The 15,955-nt window shown below is 37.8% G+C and overlaps 1 protein-coding gene across 2 annotated transcripts in view; it reads left to right on the top strand.

Annotated features, from left to right (window-relative positions):
- The window catches only part of zbtb10 (zinc finger and BTB domain containing 10), a 20,692-nt gene extending 10,022 nt beyond the window's left edge, over window positions 1–10,670 (top strand). For both annotated transcript variants that reach the window (XM_016533120.1, XM_016533119.1), the window contains 3 exons: window positions 516–1,437; window positions 7,508–7,683; window positions 9,310–10,670. In XM_016533120.1, the coding sequence (XP_016388606.1) occupies window positions 516–1,437; window positions 7,508–7,683; window positions 9,310–9,609 (1,398 nt within the window). In that variant the 3' untranslated portion in view covers window positions 9,610–10,670. The remainder of the gene's footprint in view (window positions 1–515; window positions 1,438–7,507; window positions 7,684–9,309) is intronic.
- Window positions 10,671–15,955: the final 5,285 nt, after the last annotated feature.

Genomic DNA, 15,955 nt, shown 5'->3' on the forward strand with positions numbered 1-15,955 from the left:
CTACAGTAATAACCCCATCTACCAGGACAAGCCCAGCAGTGTGGAGGTGGGGGCTGGGAAGGCCTCCGCCCTGAGAAATAGATTTAATCTGAATTACTCCAGCAAAAAACCCAGCTGTGTGGTAGGAGGGGAAAAAATGTAGGGTGGTATAAATTTCTGCATGGATTAGGACATCTGCTTTGCAATCCAGAAATATATTGTGTAGATTCACTCCCATTGGTAGGTACCAGCCGGTTCTCTTTCTCTCTTAATTGTGAGAGCAGATGATGGAGACTGATGGTGAGATGGGATAATGGCCAAATATTTCTCATCTTAAAGAGCACTAACATGGGGCGCAGAGATTACATCCTGTGAGCGGGGGGTTTGCCGCCGCTATAGTTCCCACAGTACTGCAGCTTTTGAGCCTGTTCAACCAGTTCTCTAGTCAGAGTTGTCACCGTACACCTGCCCTTCACCTTATGTTTACACTGTAGACTAATGCTGAATTTCATTTTTGTTTGTTGTCACTCCACTAGGAGATGGAAAGGCCAGAGGACACGGAGAGCCCAGAGGTGGAGGACTATAGAAACAAGCCCAATGAGAACTCCTACTGCTACCAGCTGCTGCAGGAGCTGGACAAACAGCGCAAGAGCGGCATCCTCTGCGACGTCAACATTGTAGTGGGTGACCAGGCGTTCAAGGCGCACAAGAACATCCTGGTTGCTGGGAGCCGCTACTTCAAGACCCTCTACTGCCTGACGAAGAGTGAGAACTGCGACCAAACTACCATCACGCACTTGGACGTGGCCGCCGTGCAGGGCTTCTCCGTCATCCTGGACTTCCTGTACTCCGGCAACCTCTTGCTCACCAGCCGGAATGCCATCGAGGTGATGTCCGTGGCGAGTTACCTCCAGATGACCGAGGTGGTCCAGTCCTGTCGTGCCTTCATCAAAGACGCCCTCAACATCAGCATCAAGCAGGAAGCCCCTGATTCTGTGGTGGTCGACTACAACAAGCGGCGGACGGTGGCGAAAGACTGCCAGAGTGCCGACAAGAAGCCCAGCAACTTCTGGGCCACCAGCATCTTGTCCAAGCTGTCCATCAAGGCCAGTGGGCAAGTGAAGGATGAACCCAGTGACATAGAGGTGTCCGGTGGAGAAGGCTGCGCTTTGGGAAGCTCTGGTTGGGGCGGAGAGAACTCGTCAGAGTCTACGGAGACGGAGCCACAGGGTCCGGGGCCGGTGTTCGTCTGGAACGAGCCACATCCCGGCACTGGGGTCGCCGTCAAGAGAGAGGCGCACCCTGAGCCGGGCAGCGGAAGGCGGAAAAAACAGACCGCCAAGCGCTTCGTCTACAACATCCCACCTGAGCCGGAAGAGGGTTTTGACGAGGGCATGTTCATCCAACCGACTGCCTCTTACACCAGAGAGGACTTCTCTTATCTCTCAGAGAATGCCGGTACGTTACCCATCATGCCTTTCTCTTAAAAGAAACCATAAATAAGGGCACCATAATGGCTCTTCAAACCGAGTCCAATTCAAACCATCAGTCATAACCAATTTATGCGTCATTAAAAACACACCCAGCAAGTTTAAAAGAAAATGTTTTCATTTCCTTGTGTGCTGGAAGTGTCTATTGAGCTCTTTCAGGTCGTGGGAGTTTGGTTATTTGAATAGTCGCCGCCCTATTATGTAGACTCATCAGCATACTTCAGTGCTATCATTAGGTTTGTCACGTATGACAATGGTGTTTTTGACACCTCTCTCTCACACTCACACAAAGGCTAGTATGCATTACTGTGAAGCCTTTGGTAGTAGTATAATCAGTGTTTGTCAGAGGCACATCCAAGTGCACACACACAACAGTGAGTAGTGAACACACACACACACACCGTGAACACACACCCGGAGCAGTGGGCAGCCATTTTTGCTGCAGCGCCGGGGGGAGCAGTTGGGGGTTCGGTGCCTTGCTCAAGGGTCTCACCTCAGTTGTGGTATTGTGGGTGTGAGAGAGCGCTGATCATTCACTCCCCCACCTACAATCCCTGCCGGCCCTGAAACTCGAACCTGCAAACTTTGGGTTACATGTCCGACTCTCTAACCATTAGGCCATGGTCATGCCTCTTCCTAGGGGCATGTTCCAAATGGCAAGTTATCGTACTACTAGCACTGTTTGTGAATTTGATATGCTGAGTACCCACTATGCAAATTTTCAGCATGCAAATGGTTTACATTCGACTGTAAATTTCCATTCAAGTTGATTAGAAAAATGGCTCATATTTGGGAATGCGATTAGATCTTAGGTTGTTTACATTCATTTGAATGTGGTTATGCAATGTCTAACATGTTGTGGACAGCATGCTGTATACAGTATGTAATTTTCTAGAGGGCCTGATCAAAGCCTGCATATATACTGAAACATATTACCTGAAATGTATTACGTTTTTAACATTATTTGAGCTTAAAAAAACAATGTTTATGATATAGATCAAGTCCGATTTTATTGTTGATTTGAAGTATGTTATTTGAATGTGATACTGGCAACACAAGTCAACATTAAAATCAAAATGAACCTTTTTACGTCATTAATAATTAATGGTCAGTTTCACTGTGCAAGATTGATTAATACATGTTAAGAAATATTATATTTGTCTTCATAATCTTTTATCAAAAAAATGTAACTTGCACTGAAATGACTTTTCTGTTGACGTCATCAAGGTCGCTTAGGTTTCAACCAATGGGCATTGAAACTGTTTAAGGAGTCATGTAGTTCTTTTGACTGCAAATCTGGTATAAAATGCCCACTTTTCACGATACAAACTTACAATCCATATTCCCATCTTACATTTCTTTTTCTACATTATATTGTTTCCATACACTCAAAATGAAATGACGTTCTCAGCCAATTTTAACGTAGTTTCTACAGCTTGCACACTGTAGCTGTTGATTTTCCTGTGTATTGTAATTCTAAACTTTTTTCCACTCAGCTGATGTACAAAACGTTAGCTGATATGTTGTTACATCTTTTATTTTCAAGCAGGAATGTGCTAAATACTAAATAATAATACGAAAGCACGTTCTCGCCCATGTGCACACGCATAGATGTCTAAACCTTTAGCTGTGGCAGTCGGCTAACCATGGTCTCGCGTCATGATTGCTTGTCCTCAGGCCCTGTGCAGCTCAAGGCCGCAAGACCATCTTCTCTTTTTAATTAGAGTGGCCAGTCCGTTTTCTTCTGCCCTTATTAAGGGAGTCTGCCCTCCCTTCGCCTCATACCACAAAAACCTGCGTAATCTCTAGCCTGCCGAGCTGTCATGCTTCAAACTCTGCCCCCATTAAGAAGAGCGGCGCGTGGTATAGTATCATGTCTTAAGTGACGCGATTCTGAGAAGAGGCTTTCTCTCGCCATCGTCGACTCCTCTAATGCAGGATAATGAAGTAAAGCGGGGGAAAAGTTCTACCCTCAGGCTTCCTAAACGCCCTCAAATGCACTTAGCTCATATTCCTGAGGGCACTTAAATGTGCCGAGCTGACGGCTCACACCTGCAAGGCATGTGTGTGTCGCTGTGTTTGCCTACATATGCTTACGTACTCGCCTGTGTACTTGCGTCCATGTTGACTACCCACTTCCTTTTTCACACATTGGGCTTTTTCCGTGAAAGAGAATGTTGCTTATTGCTTAAACCCTGTCAGTTTATTACGTAAATAAAGTATGATTACTTCTAAAAAATAAAATCATAATGTATTTCAATAATAAACTATTCATTTCAACTTTTGACATAATTTGTAATATGTAATTAAAACATTTTTATAAGCACTCATAGTGTATAAACATGTTACATTTATAATAATTCTATTATAAATATTATGGGTAGCTCTGCCCACTGAGAAATGTCATTGTTTTGCTGTGTTTATATCCAGATAGCTCTACATTAGATATGTTTTAATTAGCAGAAGTTGTGTAAAACATTGTTATATTAGTATTTCTTCTATACTACTTTATCGCATTTATTAATAATTAGAATTGGCTTTTATTTTTGCACACTCTCAGGAAATAAATGTACAAAAGCGGTCACTGGGGTGGTACCTTTTCAAATGGTACACCTTTGTACCCCAAAAGTCCATATTAGTACCTAAAAGATACAAACGTGTATCTTTTGAAAAGGTACCGCTCCAGTGAGTATATTTTCAGTTTTCGTTTTAATTTAAGTTTAAGTGATTTTGTTCATTATTATTATTATTATTTAAATATTTTTATATAGATTTAACTTTATTTCAATTTTTAGTAATTTTAGTACTTAAACTTATTTCAGTTTTTGTCACAACAACAACATTTCTAATTTCCATGTAGGTTTAAGTAAAAATCAAATATATTCGATGGAAAAAAAGGTATTTTAGCTTTATTTCAATTAATATAAATACAATTACTACTACTAATAGTTTGTCTTAATTCCTTTCAGTCATTTTAGTACTTCAAACTTATTTCTTTTAGTTGCCAAGGCAGCATTTCTAATTTAAGTTTCTATTTTTTGTCTAATTTTTATTTTATTTCAGCTTTATTCCAATTATTATTATTATTATTATTATTATTATTAATAGTTTTTATCTCTTTCAGTTTTAGTAATTTTAGTACTTCAAAATTTATTTTTAGTACTTAAGATTTATTTCAGTTAGTTGCCAAGGAAGCGTTTCTAATTTTTAATTAGAAATTTTAAATAATTATTACATTTTTAATTAAAGTTTTAATTTATGTCTAATATTTATATTTCATTTAATTTGAATAGACATTTTATATATATTTTAATTAATAATAATAGTTTTAGTTAACAATAACAACACTGTTGTCACGTCATGTATCATTTTCACTTTTGGCGTGAACAGACAAATTACTTTTCGATAAACCTTTGTTGCGCTTGGATGAGTTCTGTCTGTTCTGTCTCACACATCACGCAGCAGGAGCCGTCACCATAAATGCTTGAGTTCTTTCCAAACAGGACGGTTGAATTGTTGATTTTCAGCAGTGACATGCACACACACACTACCCACGATTCCCTCTTCTGAGGTGCAGCGCTGCCAGGGGCCGTCCCGCCCTAATCCTGCTAATGCAGCCCAACTATCTCTGCCATTCCAAATATTGACCCAGGCAGAGTGGACCCACTGCAGAGGTACTTACAATGGATCTGACGGCTTTGGCCCGCCTGCCTGCTAATCCACAGTGTGCAAGATGATCCACTGTTAGGGCTTCACCCATTTATTTACATATCATATCTCCTCCGCACACCCATACACACACACATTTACAGTTGCTGCCTTACGCAAAGTCATGATCTTTACAAATAGACGCACATATTGGTGTGAAATTATCAAGGATTTATCCCTGATGTATGAGTGCGAACCGTAAAGGCCTGTTCACACTAAAATCGATAACTATATTAGCGTCCACACCAACGCACAATAACCTTATTATAAACATGCTGAAGTATGGTCGTCTACTATTTTAAATGCTCAAGCTCTTTAAAGCAGGGTGCATTTTGATTGGCTGATGATGTTTATATTGTTCATCAACTGGAAAAAAAATATTCTAAAAGAGATTCCAATGATATTGTTCTGCTGTCATTGTAGTTAAGGTATGGACTGTGCTATACTTTGAACAAATACTTTTTGTACTATACTTTGAACAATTTTTAAAACTGTGTTTTAATCGTTATAATTATTGTCGCTGTGAATGGGCTTTAAAGGGATAGTTCACCCAAAAATGAAAATTTTGCAATTAATTACTCAGCCTCATGTCGTTCCAAACCCGACCTTCATTCATCTTCAGAACACAAACTTAAAGATATTTTTGATGAAATCTGATTCTGAGAGCTTTCTGACCCTGCATAGACAGCAATAGAACTACCACATTTAAGGCCCAGAAAGGCAGTAAGGAAGGACATTGATAAAATGTCCATCTGACATCAAGAATTGTTCAGTAAAGTCGTTATTTTTGTTTTCTTTGCGCACAAAAAGTATTCTCGTAGTTTCATTAAATTACAGTTGAACCCCTGATGTCACATGGACTATTTTAACAATGTACTTACTACCTTTCTGGGACTTGAACGTGTCAGTTGTGTTGCAGTCTATGCAGGGTCAGAAAGCTCTGTGATTTCATCAAAAATATATTTTTTTATAAGTTTATGTTCTGAAGATGAACGAAGGTCTTACGGGTTTGGAACGACATGAGGGTGAGTAATTAATTGCAGATTTTTCATTTTTGGGTGAACTATCCCTTTAAGGCTGGAAAGTACAGCAACATCGAATACCTCACCAGTGTGTTGCAAACGTCAGTACTCAGAGGGAGGGATTGTTTTCTTCAAATGTAGTTATTTAGTTAGTGCTCATGCCTGCAAACGCGTACGTTCATTTAGTCACTTTTCGGACAACAACGATGTGTAGCTACTAGCTATAAGCATTCGTGTACTTGCGTAATTGAGTATATTTCAGGCCTAAGAGGCAATGCAGTGTTTCCTTGGGGGGTTGAGGTCAGTCTTAGCACTTATAGGGTGGGGTCGGTTAAAACCTTGAGCCCATTTACCACCAATCTCTCAGATCTGGCCTAGCAGGTTTCGTCCAGCCTACTGCGAGATTCCCAGCGAGAAGAGTCTCGCCATTTGCACATATGTTTATATGACTCAGGCCTGGCCATTGAGAATCCAAGTTAATCATTAACCATTTCAAGTACCAGCAAGCCCCTAGTAACAGTTTAAACTTTAATTTCAAGCCTGTCGACTCAAACAAACGGCACAGCTGCTGTCAGGCCTTCTTTAGCCCGCAAGGTGGTGTTTAGAGCCTCGATTGAATTCCCAGGTGATCTGGCTCTCGTCACCCCCTTGGAAACCTGCTTGACGACCCTTTGTTTTGTCCATTTTGGCTCAAACAAAGCTGGATCCCACCCCCCAATCCCACATGCTGTAGTACAGGCAGCTCCGGTCTAATTGTCACAAGACACTGCTCCCAAGAGAGCTTGAGTGTTGGGATGAATCTTTTCAGAAGCGAAAAGCAGAGATTGCAATTTATACACACTATACAGTAGTTTCTCCCAGATAAACAATTAGGCTGTTTCTGAATGTATCTTTGTGGAGAGGAATGGTGGCTAGAAGGAAAGAGTTCTTGCGTTTTATACAGCTTGTTTATCAGTAGAAAATCGCATTAGACTAATATAGTTATGGCTTCTGGCATGTGGTTTCCATAGCAACTAGCACATTTTCACAGCATTTTTAACATTTTTTTATGTGAGGGTGACACTGAGGGTACATACAGGCGTTTATACACGCTAATTTTCTCTCCTAAGCCACACAAAGCCACTTTTTTTTGCACGTCACGTGTCACAAAACTGACAATTAGAGCTGATAACGCAAATGGAGAAAATTCTGCCTCTGACAAGACGAACTGCATCTGCTGGCTTGGCAGATCTCATGCTGAATTGTTTATATCTCAGGAACCGGTGTGAAAAGTGCTGAGAATCTGTTTGTTTGTGTGGTTTCTCCTAGGCGAAGCGCCTGAAAACGCCCTCAATAAGCTGAAGTGTCCCCACTGTAACTACATTGCCAAGCACCGGCGAACACTAAAGAGACACTTGATCATCCACTCGGGCGTGCGCTCCTTCAGCTGTGACATCTGCGGGAAGCTGTTCACTCGCCGAGAACACGTCAAGAGACATTCCCTGGTAAGACAGAAGCACGAGTGTTTATAGTGGGTGAATCTCAGAAAAACATTTCACCCTAACATCTATAGAATAATTATTTCAAGAAAACAAAGCATATTTTTAAACCACTACGTACTTTTGCATTGGGACAATTTTCATGTCAATTGAGCATATTTTCCTCCATATTTCCCCCCAAATTACATTAATTCATTTGGATGTTTTTATTTGAAAACCTTTTTTTGTCTCAGCATACATATCGTTTATAAAGTATACAATTTCATTATAATTAAATAATTATATGAAATTACAGTTATAAATAATATATATAAACATTTAAAATCTATTAATATTAATATTTCTATTGTTTTATATTACATACATTTTAAATGTCTTTGTTATAAAACTGTCACTAACGATTATTTTGGTAATCAAGTAATCAGTTGATTATTCTGATCATGATTAATTGAGTAATCGGATAATTATTATTTTATTTTTTTTTGTAATACAAATAGACCTAAGCAAACAATAGCTTTTAAGATTACTTAAAATATATATATATAATGGCAATGAGACAATAATAATTAGTTCAAATAAAGTATCAAAACCAAGTAATCATATGTTTTTATTGAACAAAACTGTTAAAATACATAATGTATTATAAACAACAGAGCTAACATACTTTTCGCATTATAACAAATGCCTGCAGAGGGCGCCAACGACCTGACAGTTGTTTTTACACTTTACAGCGCTATCTAATCCTTGTTTAGTATTGACTAAACAACATTTAATTCAAATGTCCACATTATCTTTAATATTTGGCCATTACTTTATGACAGAAATCCTACAGCCAATGTAATTTCTTAAATATGCGGACATCAAAACGTGTTAACAGAGTGAAGGTTTAAACTTTCTTTTTTGTTTTGTTTAGTTTGAAATCATGATGAACAGTTAGCTTAGATGTTATAATAAATGCAAACTCACAGCAATATGCAGAGATGGAGTTTGAGATGGTCCTCTCATGTACATGATAACAGTGGAAAGCGCCATTTCCGGTATTTTGCCGGTTACTTGACACAGGCAAAATGCAATCAAGGATTTGTTTAAATTTTCGTTTTTATATAATATAATTTTTTTTTGCATTTACTTTTTGTATTTACACGTGCATTTATATATGTCATAATTGCATATAATACACAGTATATGATATAAAATATTATTTTATTTATACATATGTGACCCTGGACCACAAAACCAGTCTTAAGTCGCTGGGGTATATTTGTAGCAAAGTCCTATCCTAACAAAATAAGCTTATTTATTCAGCTTTCAGAAGATGTATAAATCTCAATTTTGAAAAATTGACCCTTATGACTGGTTTTGTGGTCCAGGGTCACATATATTTTATTTGCATTACGCTAATGACAATTCCCCAATGGAAATGCTTAATTATTATGTTTGCGTTCCTAAGAAATTTCCTTGCGTAATATAATGTTTTATTTATGTCCTTTGATTTTGGAGTGACATGATAGACATTCTTGAGAGGTTTTACAATATTCACCCACAGGCTGATTTCATTCACAATATTGCAGTACTCACTAATGTTATCTTTCTTCACTCACTAATATCCCTGTCCATGACATTCATTTGCAGGTTCACAAAAAGGATAAGAAATACAAGTGTATGGTATGCAAGAAGATCTTCATGTTGGCGGCCAGCGTGGGTATACGGCACGGCTCTCGGCGCTACGGTGTGTGCGTGGAGTGCGCCGACTCCCACCAAGGCACGCAGGAGGGTCTGGAGGGCATGCAGGACCTGGAATTCGCCCGCGACGATGACTTTGACGAGGCCGGAGAGGGAGACGAGGACATGGAGGCGGAAGGGGAGGAGCCCAATGAGATTGACCAATCCAACTGCGAGGGTGATGCGGGTGCCACCCCCGAGAAGGACTAATTTAGACATAACCTGGTAGAGAAACGAATCAAAATGCAAAGAAAAAAAAAATAGCTGGGAAACAATCAACAATTCCAAAGTGCTATCAAACCTCTTTGTTGCACGTGAAGTTATGTCAAAGAGATATATAGCTTTGTTAGAGAGGGACTCCAATATTTAAAGATTGTTCTGTGTGTCAGAGTCTGGGCCATGTGCCTGTCAGAGAAAGAGGTGTAATGATATATAACAAAAAAAATCAGGTTTTTCTGTGATGTATTTTTTTTTTTCTTTTGTAGGGGATGAGGGTGTACAGCGTTTCTGAGTTATAATAGGCCAATCATATTAAAAGAAATATTAATTATTTAATTTATGAAGAAAGATATTATGGTCTTATGAAAATGATAGAATTCGATTTTTTTTTTTTAATGTATGTCTGCTTATTTTCAGTTCATAGCTGCGCTTCCTGACAGACCTGATCGTATATTGCTCAGAGGAGGAGCTCAACAAAGAAGGAGCATTATAGAAATTCCGCTTACAGGAAGATTTTTTATTTTTATTTTTTTTCCGTGTGTGTATTTCCTTTCTAGGTAAATGTTGTCATGAAATTTTATGAAATATATAAATATATATATATTTTCCTTTTCCCTGCACAAATCTTGGAACCAAAAATCTGTTTTGTGACTCTAATTGACCACAGCCATATTTATAATTAAGTTATATGGGGCTGTTAGATCGTGCCAAGCAGAACGCACACCAAGATTTTTTGCAGGACACAAAACTACTGAAAATGCTGAGAGAACATAAAGCAGAGAAATATAAAAAGAGAAAGAAAGAAAAAAACAGAAAAAGAGAAAATGCTAAAATATAAGGGGACTATATTATTGCTAGCTTTATTTGAATCACAGCATCACAGTAACACTTTATAAGCATTTTGACATTCACTTAAAGCTTGAATTTTGCCAAATGATGGAAACGTTTGGTGCTGTAACGCTTTTATTTTTATTATTATTTTTAAATACTGGACCTACAAGCTGTATATGATGTTAATAATCGTAAAGCCTACTCAACTCAGTTATACTAATCAGCTTTGTATTTTACACTGTTGCGCTAAGGAGCCTATCAGGTATGCTTTTCTGTTTTTAACGTCTTTTCTATGAAATGCACATACACACACACACACAAACCATTTGTTGTTGTTAAAACTACTGGCAGTACTTGTACAGATGGAACGACCTGATGTTCTTGACCCTCCTGAGTTGGTTAGTGGTACTGAGCTTACTTTGAATCACTTGAACGACCTGTGTACTGTTTTTGAAGAATGCAGATGGAAAGAGGTGGTTTGCAATAGACTCCCAAACATCGTTTTGGTCCCCTGTAATATTTGCGATCATTTCGGTTTCGTTTATTTGGACTTTGACGTGTGTCTGCTGAGTGAAAAACACTTTGCTTGTGCTAAAGTAGAACGGAAGGTCTATGGAAGTACATAGACGGGCACTTACTGTTCTGCGTTTGATAATTTCTTATTTCCCCAAAGCCGGTCTGGATGGAAATAAATCGAAACTGTTATGTTTTATTCCATACTGAGCTTTTTTTTAATTTTTTTTTTATTTTTGACATTTCATTATTTAATGCTATATATGTATTGACTCCAAAATGCAATCAAGACTGTTAATTTTTATTTGTCCTACCAAAATCGTTGTTTAATTGTTAAAGATAATGTGTAAGAAATCCAGGTAAATATTTAGTGTAGATCCTTGCTTATGTATGTCGTCAGATTTAAATGTTTTTATTCTAAAGTCAATCATTCACTTTACCCTTAGATGCTTATATTGTTTTATTTGTCCTACCTTTTGAGGATTTATTTTGATTTTGTTCATCCATTGTGTTTTTTTATTTCATTTTAAGCACATATTTTTTAAGAACTATTGTTTGTGGTTAATATCTAGGAGCAGGAGTTTCTGTTCATATGCAGTGGATATATTGAAGTGCTATACTGATACAGAAATCGTCTATCTTTCCCTTTACTCAAGATGAAAGTGTATTTTAAAAGCTGTATAGAAGATCCTGTTTGTATTGCTTACCACTTGCATATGCACAGTGAATTGACATGAATTAGCATTATTTGTATTTAATGTAATGCAGGTATGTGTTTTTCCTGCACTTTGGCACTGAAATCTCAATTTCCTCTAAACGTACATGAACCAAACTTTGCTAAACATTGTCACAGTAATGTTATTTAAGATACTGCAGAATGATATGTTTATATTTACTTCCTTATTTGTTTCACGATTTGTGCAAACATGGGCAAAATGACATAACTACTGTTCATCATCTGGTGAATACTTTTGAACTATGATGTCAGTCAAATAGAGGAAGTTGTCAAAGGAAACCCCCCCAAACATTTGGTGTTTATGTGAGAGCCCAGGATGTTCCTCTTCAGGATACAGCAGGACTGATGAGAAGTTCTTAGATGTGATTCTATATTTCATATTTCATTATCTCCTCATGCCGTCATCACTTCTGTATCACACTGCACTACCATCTAGTGGACATTCCCCGAAATTGTACTTTATGTTAAATTAATTTTTTTAGCGACAGACGTTTGATTTTTTTTATTTTTTTTTACTTATTTACATTTAAAGCACAGAAAAAAAACTTTAGGATTTTCAAGTAATATTTTTATACAATTTCGTCTAATGGATCATGAACTATATTTCAGTTAATTGTAATCCAAAAAGAAAGTAGCAGTGGAGTGTCAGTTGTTACAACAATTTCGCTACTAAACACACACACACACATGTCTGGTCAGCTATCCTTGTAGGGACTCTCCATAGGCGTAATGGTTTTTATACTGTACAAACCGTAACATTTTCTATCGCCCTACACCCAAACCTACCCCTCACAGAAAACTTTCTGCATTTTTACTTTCTCAAAAAAAGGCTGCCTCAATTTATTTGATAATGATTTATTTGAACATTGGTAGTTGCAGCTTTGTAGTCTACATGTTGCCAAAACTGTTTGGTGTTAATTAACATGCCTTGATTTTACATTACGTGTTTACATTTTGTTTTAGTATAATGGTGATGACAGAAGGCTGAAGACAGTCTGACAGTTTGACTCCTCATACAGTCCCATTTCTGTCCACTAGATGGCAGACAATTACTTTCTTTCACAAAGTCAGATAACGTTTCAAAGATTTTTGTTAATTTTCTCTTTATTTTTACAAAATTATGGCATTATCACTCAGTACCCCTAAAACCACCTGTACTTTATATAGAATAAAACTAAAAATATCCAGGAAAAAAAGCCAATATCAAGGTCAACCTTCAAACACAAGCTCTTCTTTTCATAAATGACAATCAAACAGGTGAGTTTCATAGTTTTGAAAATGTTAATTATGCTTATTGTTTGTGTTACAACCATGTAGATTAATCCAAAACAATTCCCAGATACATAAAGTTTATTTTCTGTTTCGTTTCTTTGTTCAGATAGATAGATAGATAGATAGATAGATAGATTTCGTTCAGTGTTATACATTTAGTCCTATACATTGTTTTTATACCTATCTATCTATAATATACATTGTTCTATCTATCTATCTATCTATCTATCTATCTATCTATCTTGATTTTGGGCCTAAAGGCCTAAAATTATTTTTCGAGTAAATTTGCAAGTGTGTTTGTTTGGCCAAGTTCATTCATCTGAGTGAATGTTTGTGTATATACGTGTGTGTTTGTTTATGCATGGTGTGAGTGAGTGTGTGTGTGTGTGTGTGTGTGTGTGTGTGTGCGCTGTTCAAACATGCCCCTGGGCAGCCACACACTGGCTCATTCTGCTGGCTGTGTGAGAATGGATGGCTGCTTTTGTGTGGGTGTCTGTCAGTGCTGTTGTTTGAAGCTGGCCCCATTGTGCCCGACCACTGTCCCTTATTGACACAGGACCTTCTTTTTGCCTGTTCCCATGCTCCGACCCTCTGGCTTGGCCCGTCAGCGCCTGAAACCGGATCCTCTGAGCAGCGCAACGGTTGCGTTCCCTCTTTCTCTCTCTCTCTATGTCCTGGTGCTATTGTCTGCTGTCGTATTTCATTCTAAAGTGTGGTTTGGCAAATTAAAGAGCAGCAGGTAATGGTGCGGTCACAGCTGCAGTTGTTGACGGTGGCCTGTGGCGGCCGTTTATTGAGAGCAGGAGTGAATGCTTACGGTCGGTTTCCCTCTCTTTTGTGTCTTCTGTTGCATGCGGTTGTGTCCTCTGTGACGGCATAGTTTCACAGGAGCTGATGAGGTCAGATAGAGGACGGGGCTGAGACTCAGGCAGTTTTGAAGGTATGTGGGGAGATTATCGCCGGGACCTCCCATGCCGTCAGAGGCAGGTGGGATGGATCGCAGGTGTTAACTTGAAGAACAATCTCAGCTGGAGTGCTTAGGCTCATGGGTGCTGGGATTTTGGGGACTTCAGGGGCTATGCACTATGCAGATGTGTAATGAATAAAACATAAAAAATAAAAACATAAAATAATTTTTTTTTTAATTCTCCACCTCCTACCCGAAAATGTTAGCTTTCGACCTGATCTGATCAACAAATGTGTGTGTGTGTGTGTGTGTGTGTATTTAGGTTGATTTGGTGATGCTAAATAATAAAATAATTTATATGTGACCACATGAAGTACTTTTTTAAGGTTAACATTTTTTCAGTTGAAAATATACTTTATTTAGGAACATCTAAGAACTATTTCAAGTCGATATGATTTAATATGACTGAATCAACTTCTAGCAGATTACCTCACACCAATTAAATTCATTTTTAAGGGTCAGACTAGAAAGAGAAATTTATTGCAGTGATTAATAATCGTCGATACATCAATCATGCTGTTTATGTATGCTGGTATTGACACAATATCTGTAACAGCTGCATCACAATATGTACATCATAAATTTTATTATGGTAAAATCAAAATGTTATGTTAAAATTTCAAAAATGTTATCATTTATTTAAATATTATATATTTCCTTTTCTGTGGCTCACCCCATATATGTAAAAAAAAATGTAATAATATAACAATGAAACTGCCTGGTGATATTTCACAATGGAGTTTCCACAGTAATAAGGTACTTAAAAATTCTGAGACACTAATTATAAGATTAAAAAGTGGAAATTGTGACAAAAAAGTGAAAAGCATGAAACAAAAAGGGGAAATAATGAGATTAACAGTTTAAATTATGACATAAAAAGTGAAAATTAGATAAAAAGTTGAATTATGACTTAGTATGTCATCATTTCAGCAGTTTTATTCCAAGATTTCCATAATTTTTTATGTCATAATTAGGATGCTTCATGTCATAATTTTGATTTAACAAAGCCTGATTTATTTCACAATGGAGTTTCCACAGTAATAAGGTACTTAAAAATTCTTAAAAATGGAAATTGTGACAAAAAAGTGAAAAGCATGAAACAAAAAGGGGAAATAATGAGATTAACAGTTTAAATTATGACATAAAAAGTGAAAATTAGATAAAAAGTTGAATTATGACTTAGTATGTCATCATTTCAGCAGTTTTATTCCAAGATTTCCACTTTTAACCTCATAATTTTTTATGTCATAATTAGGATGCTTCATGTCATAATTTTGATTTAACAAAGCCTGATTTTCTTATGTGGTGGAAATGAGCTTGTAAACATATTGTTATGAATGTGTCTTATTTAATTGTGAGTTTGATGAGAACGGCTGAATTTGCTGTGTTCAGCAGTAATATCATTGGAGAGTCTCTTCCATGTGACTCATGAGGAATCATGAATGCTGCTGTTTCATTTCTTTTCCATGGACTCTGCTGCTTTTGTGAGAAAAGATGTGAGCGATGTGAGAGATCTGTCTGTTATATATTCGTGTGGGAGGAATTTCTTGGCCTGTGTCACAAAAGCGGCTTCGGTTCACACGCTGGAAGGATGTTCAGTATTGTGAATCACGGGGATCAGTTTTGAAGAGCCGTCGCTCCCCTGCACTGGCACACTGGGGGCATTAGCATGTGAAAAAGGAGGAAATAAAGTTGTCAAGTTCGCTCAGTCCACACCGCCTCCTCCCCCCGCACCCTTTTATTCCAGCCCTGTTTTCCCTATACTCAACATGAAGTCAAGGACAGGAGTGATGCCCGACACCTCACACACACTTCAGATGACTCTAGTGCCTGCACTGGTCACAAACAACACATATATAAACACAAATCAATCCAGTTTCCATGGCTTCTTATTGCCACTGGCCCCCAAATATGTGACCGGTTGCATAAACTGTCATCTTTTTTTTAAAGTCAGTTACAAAAAAAAAAAAAGGTAGATTGGTGTAATTTTAATCCAGAAATTAAGACTGATTACCACT

This window comes from Sinocyclocheilus rhinocerous, unplaced genomic scaffold (genome assembly GCF_001515625.1).
Source record: "Sinocyclocheilus rhinocerous isolate Xijiao unplaced genomic scaffold, SAMN03320098_v1.1 scaffold574, whole genome shotgun sequence".
Classification (NCBI taxonomy): domain Eukaryota; kingdom Metazoa; phylum Chordata; class Actinopteri; order Cypriniformes; family Cyprinidae; genus Sinocyclocheilus; species Sinocyclocheilus rhinocerous.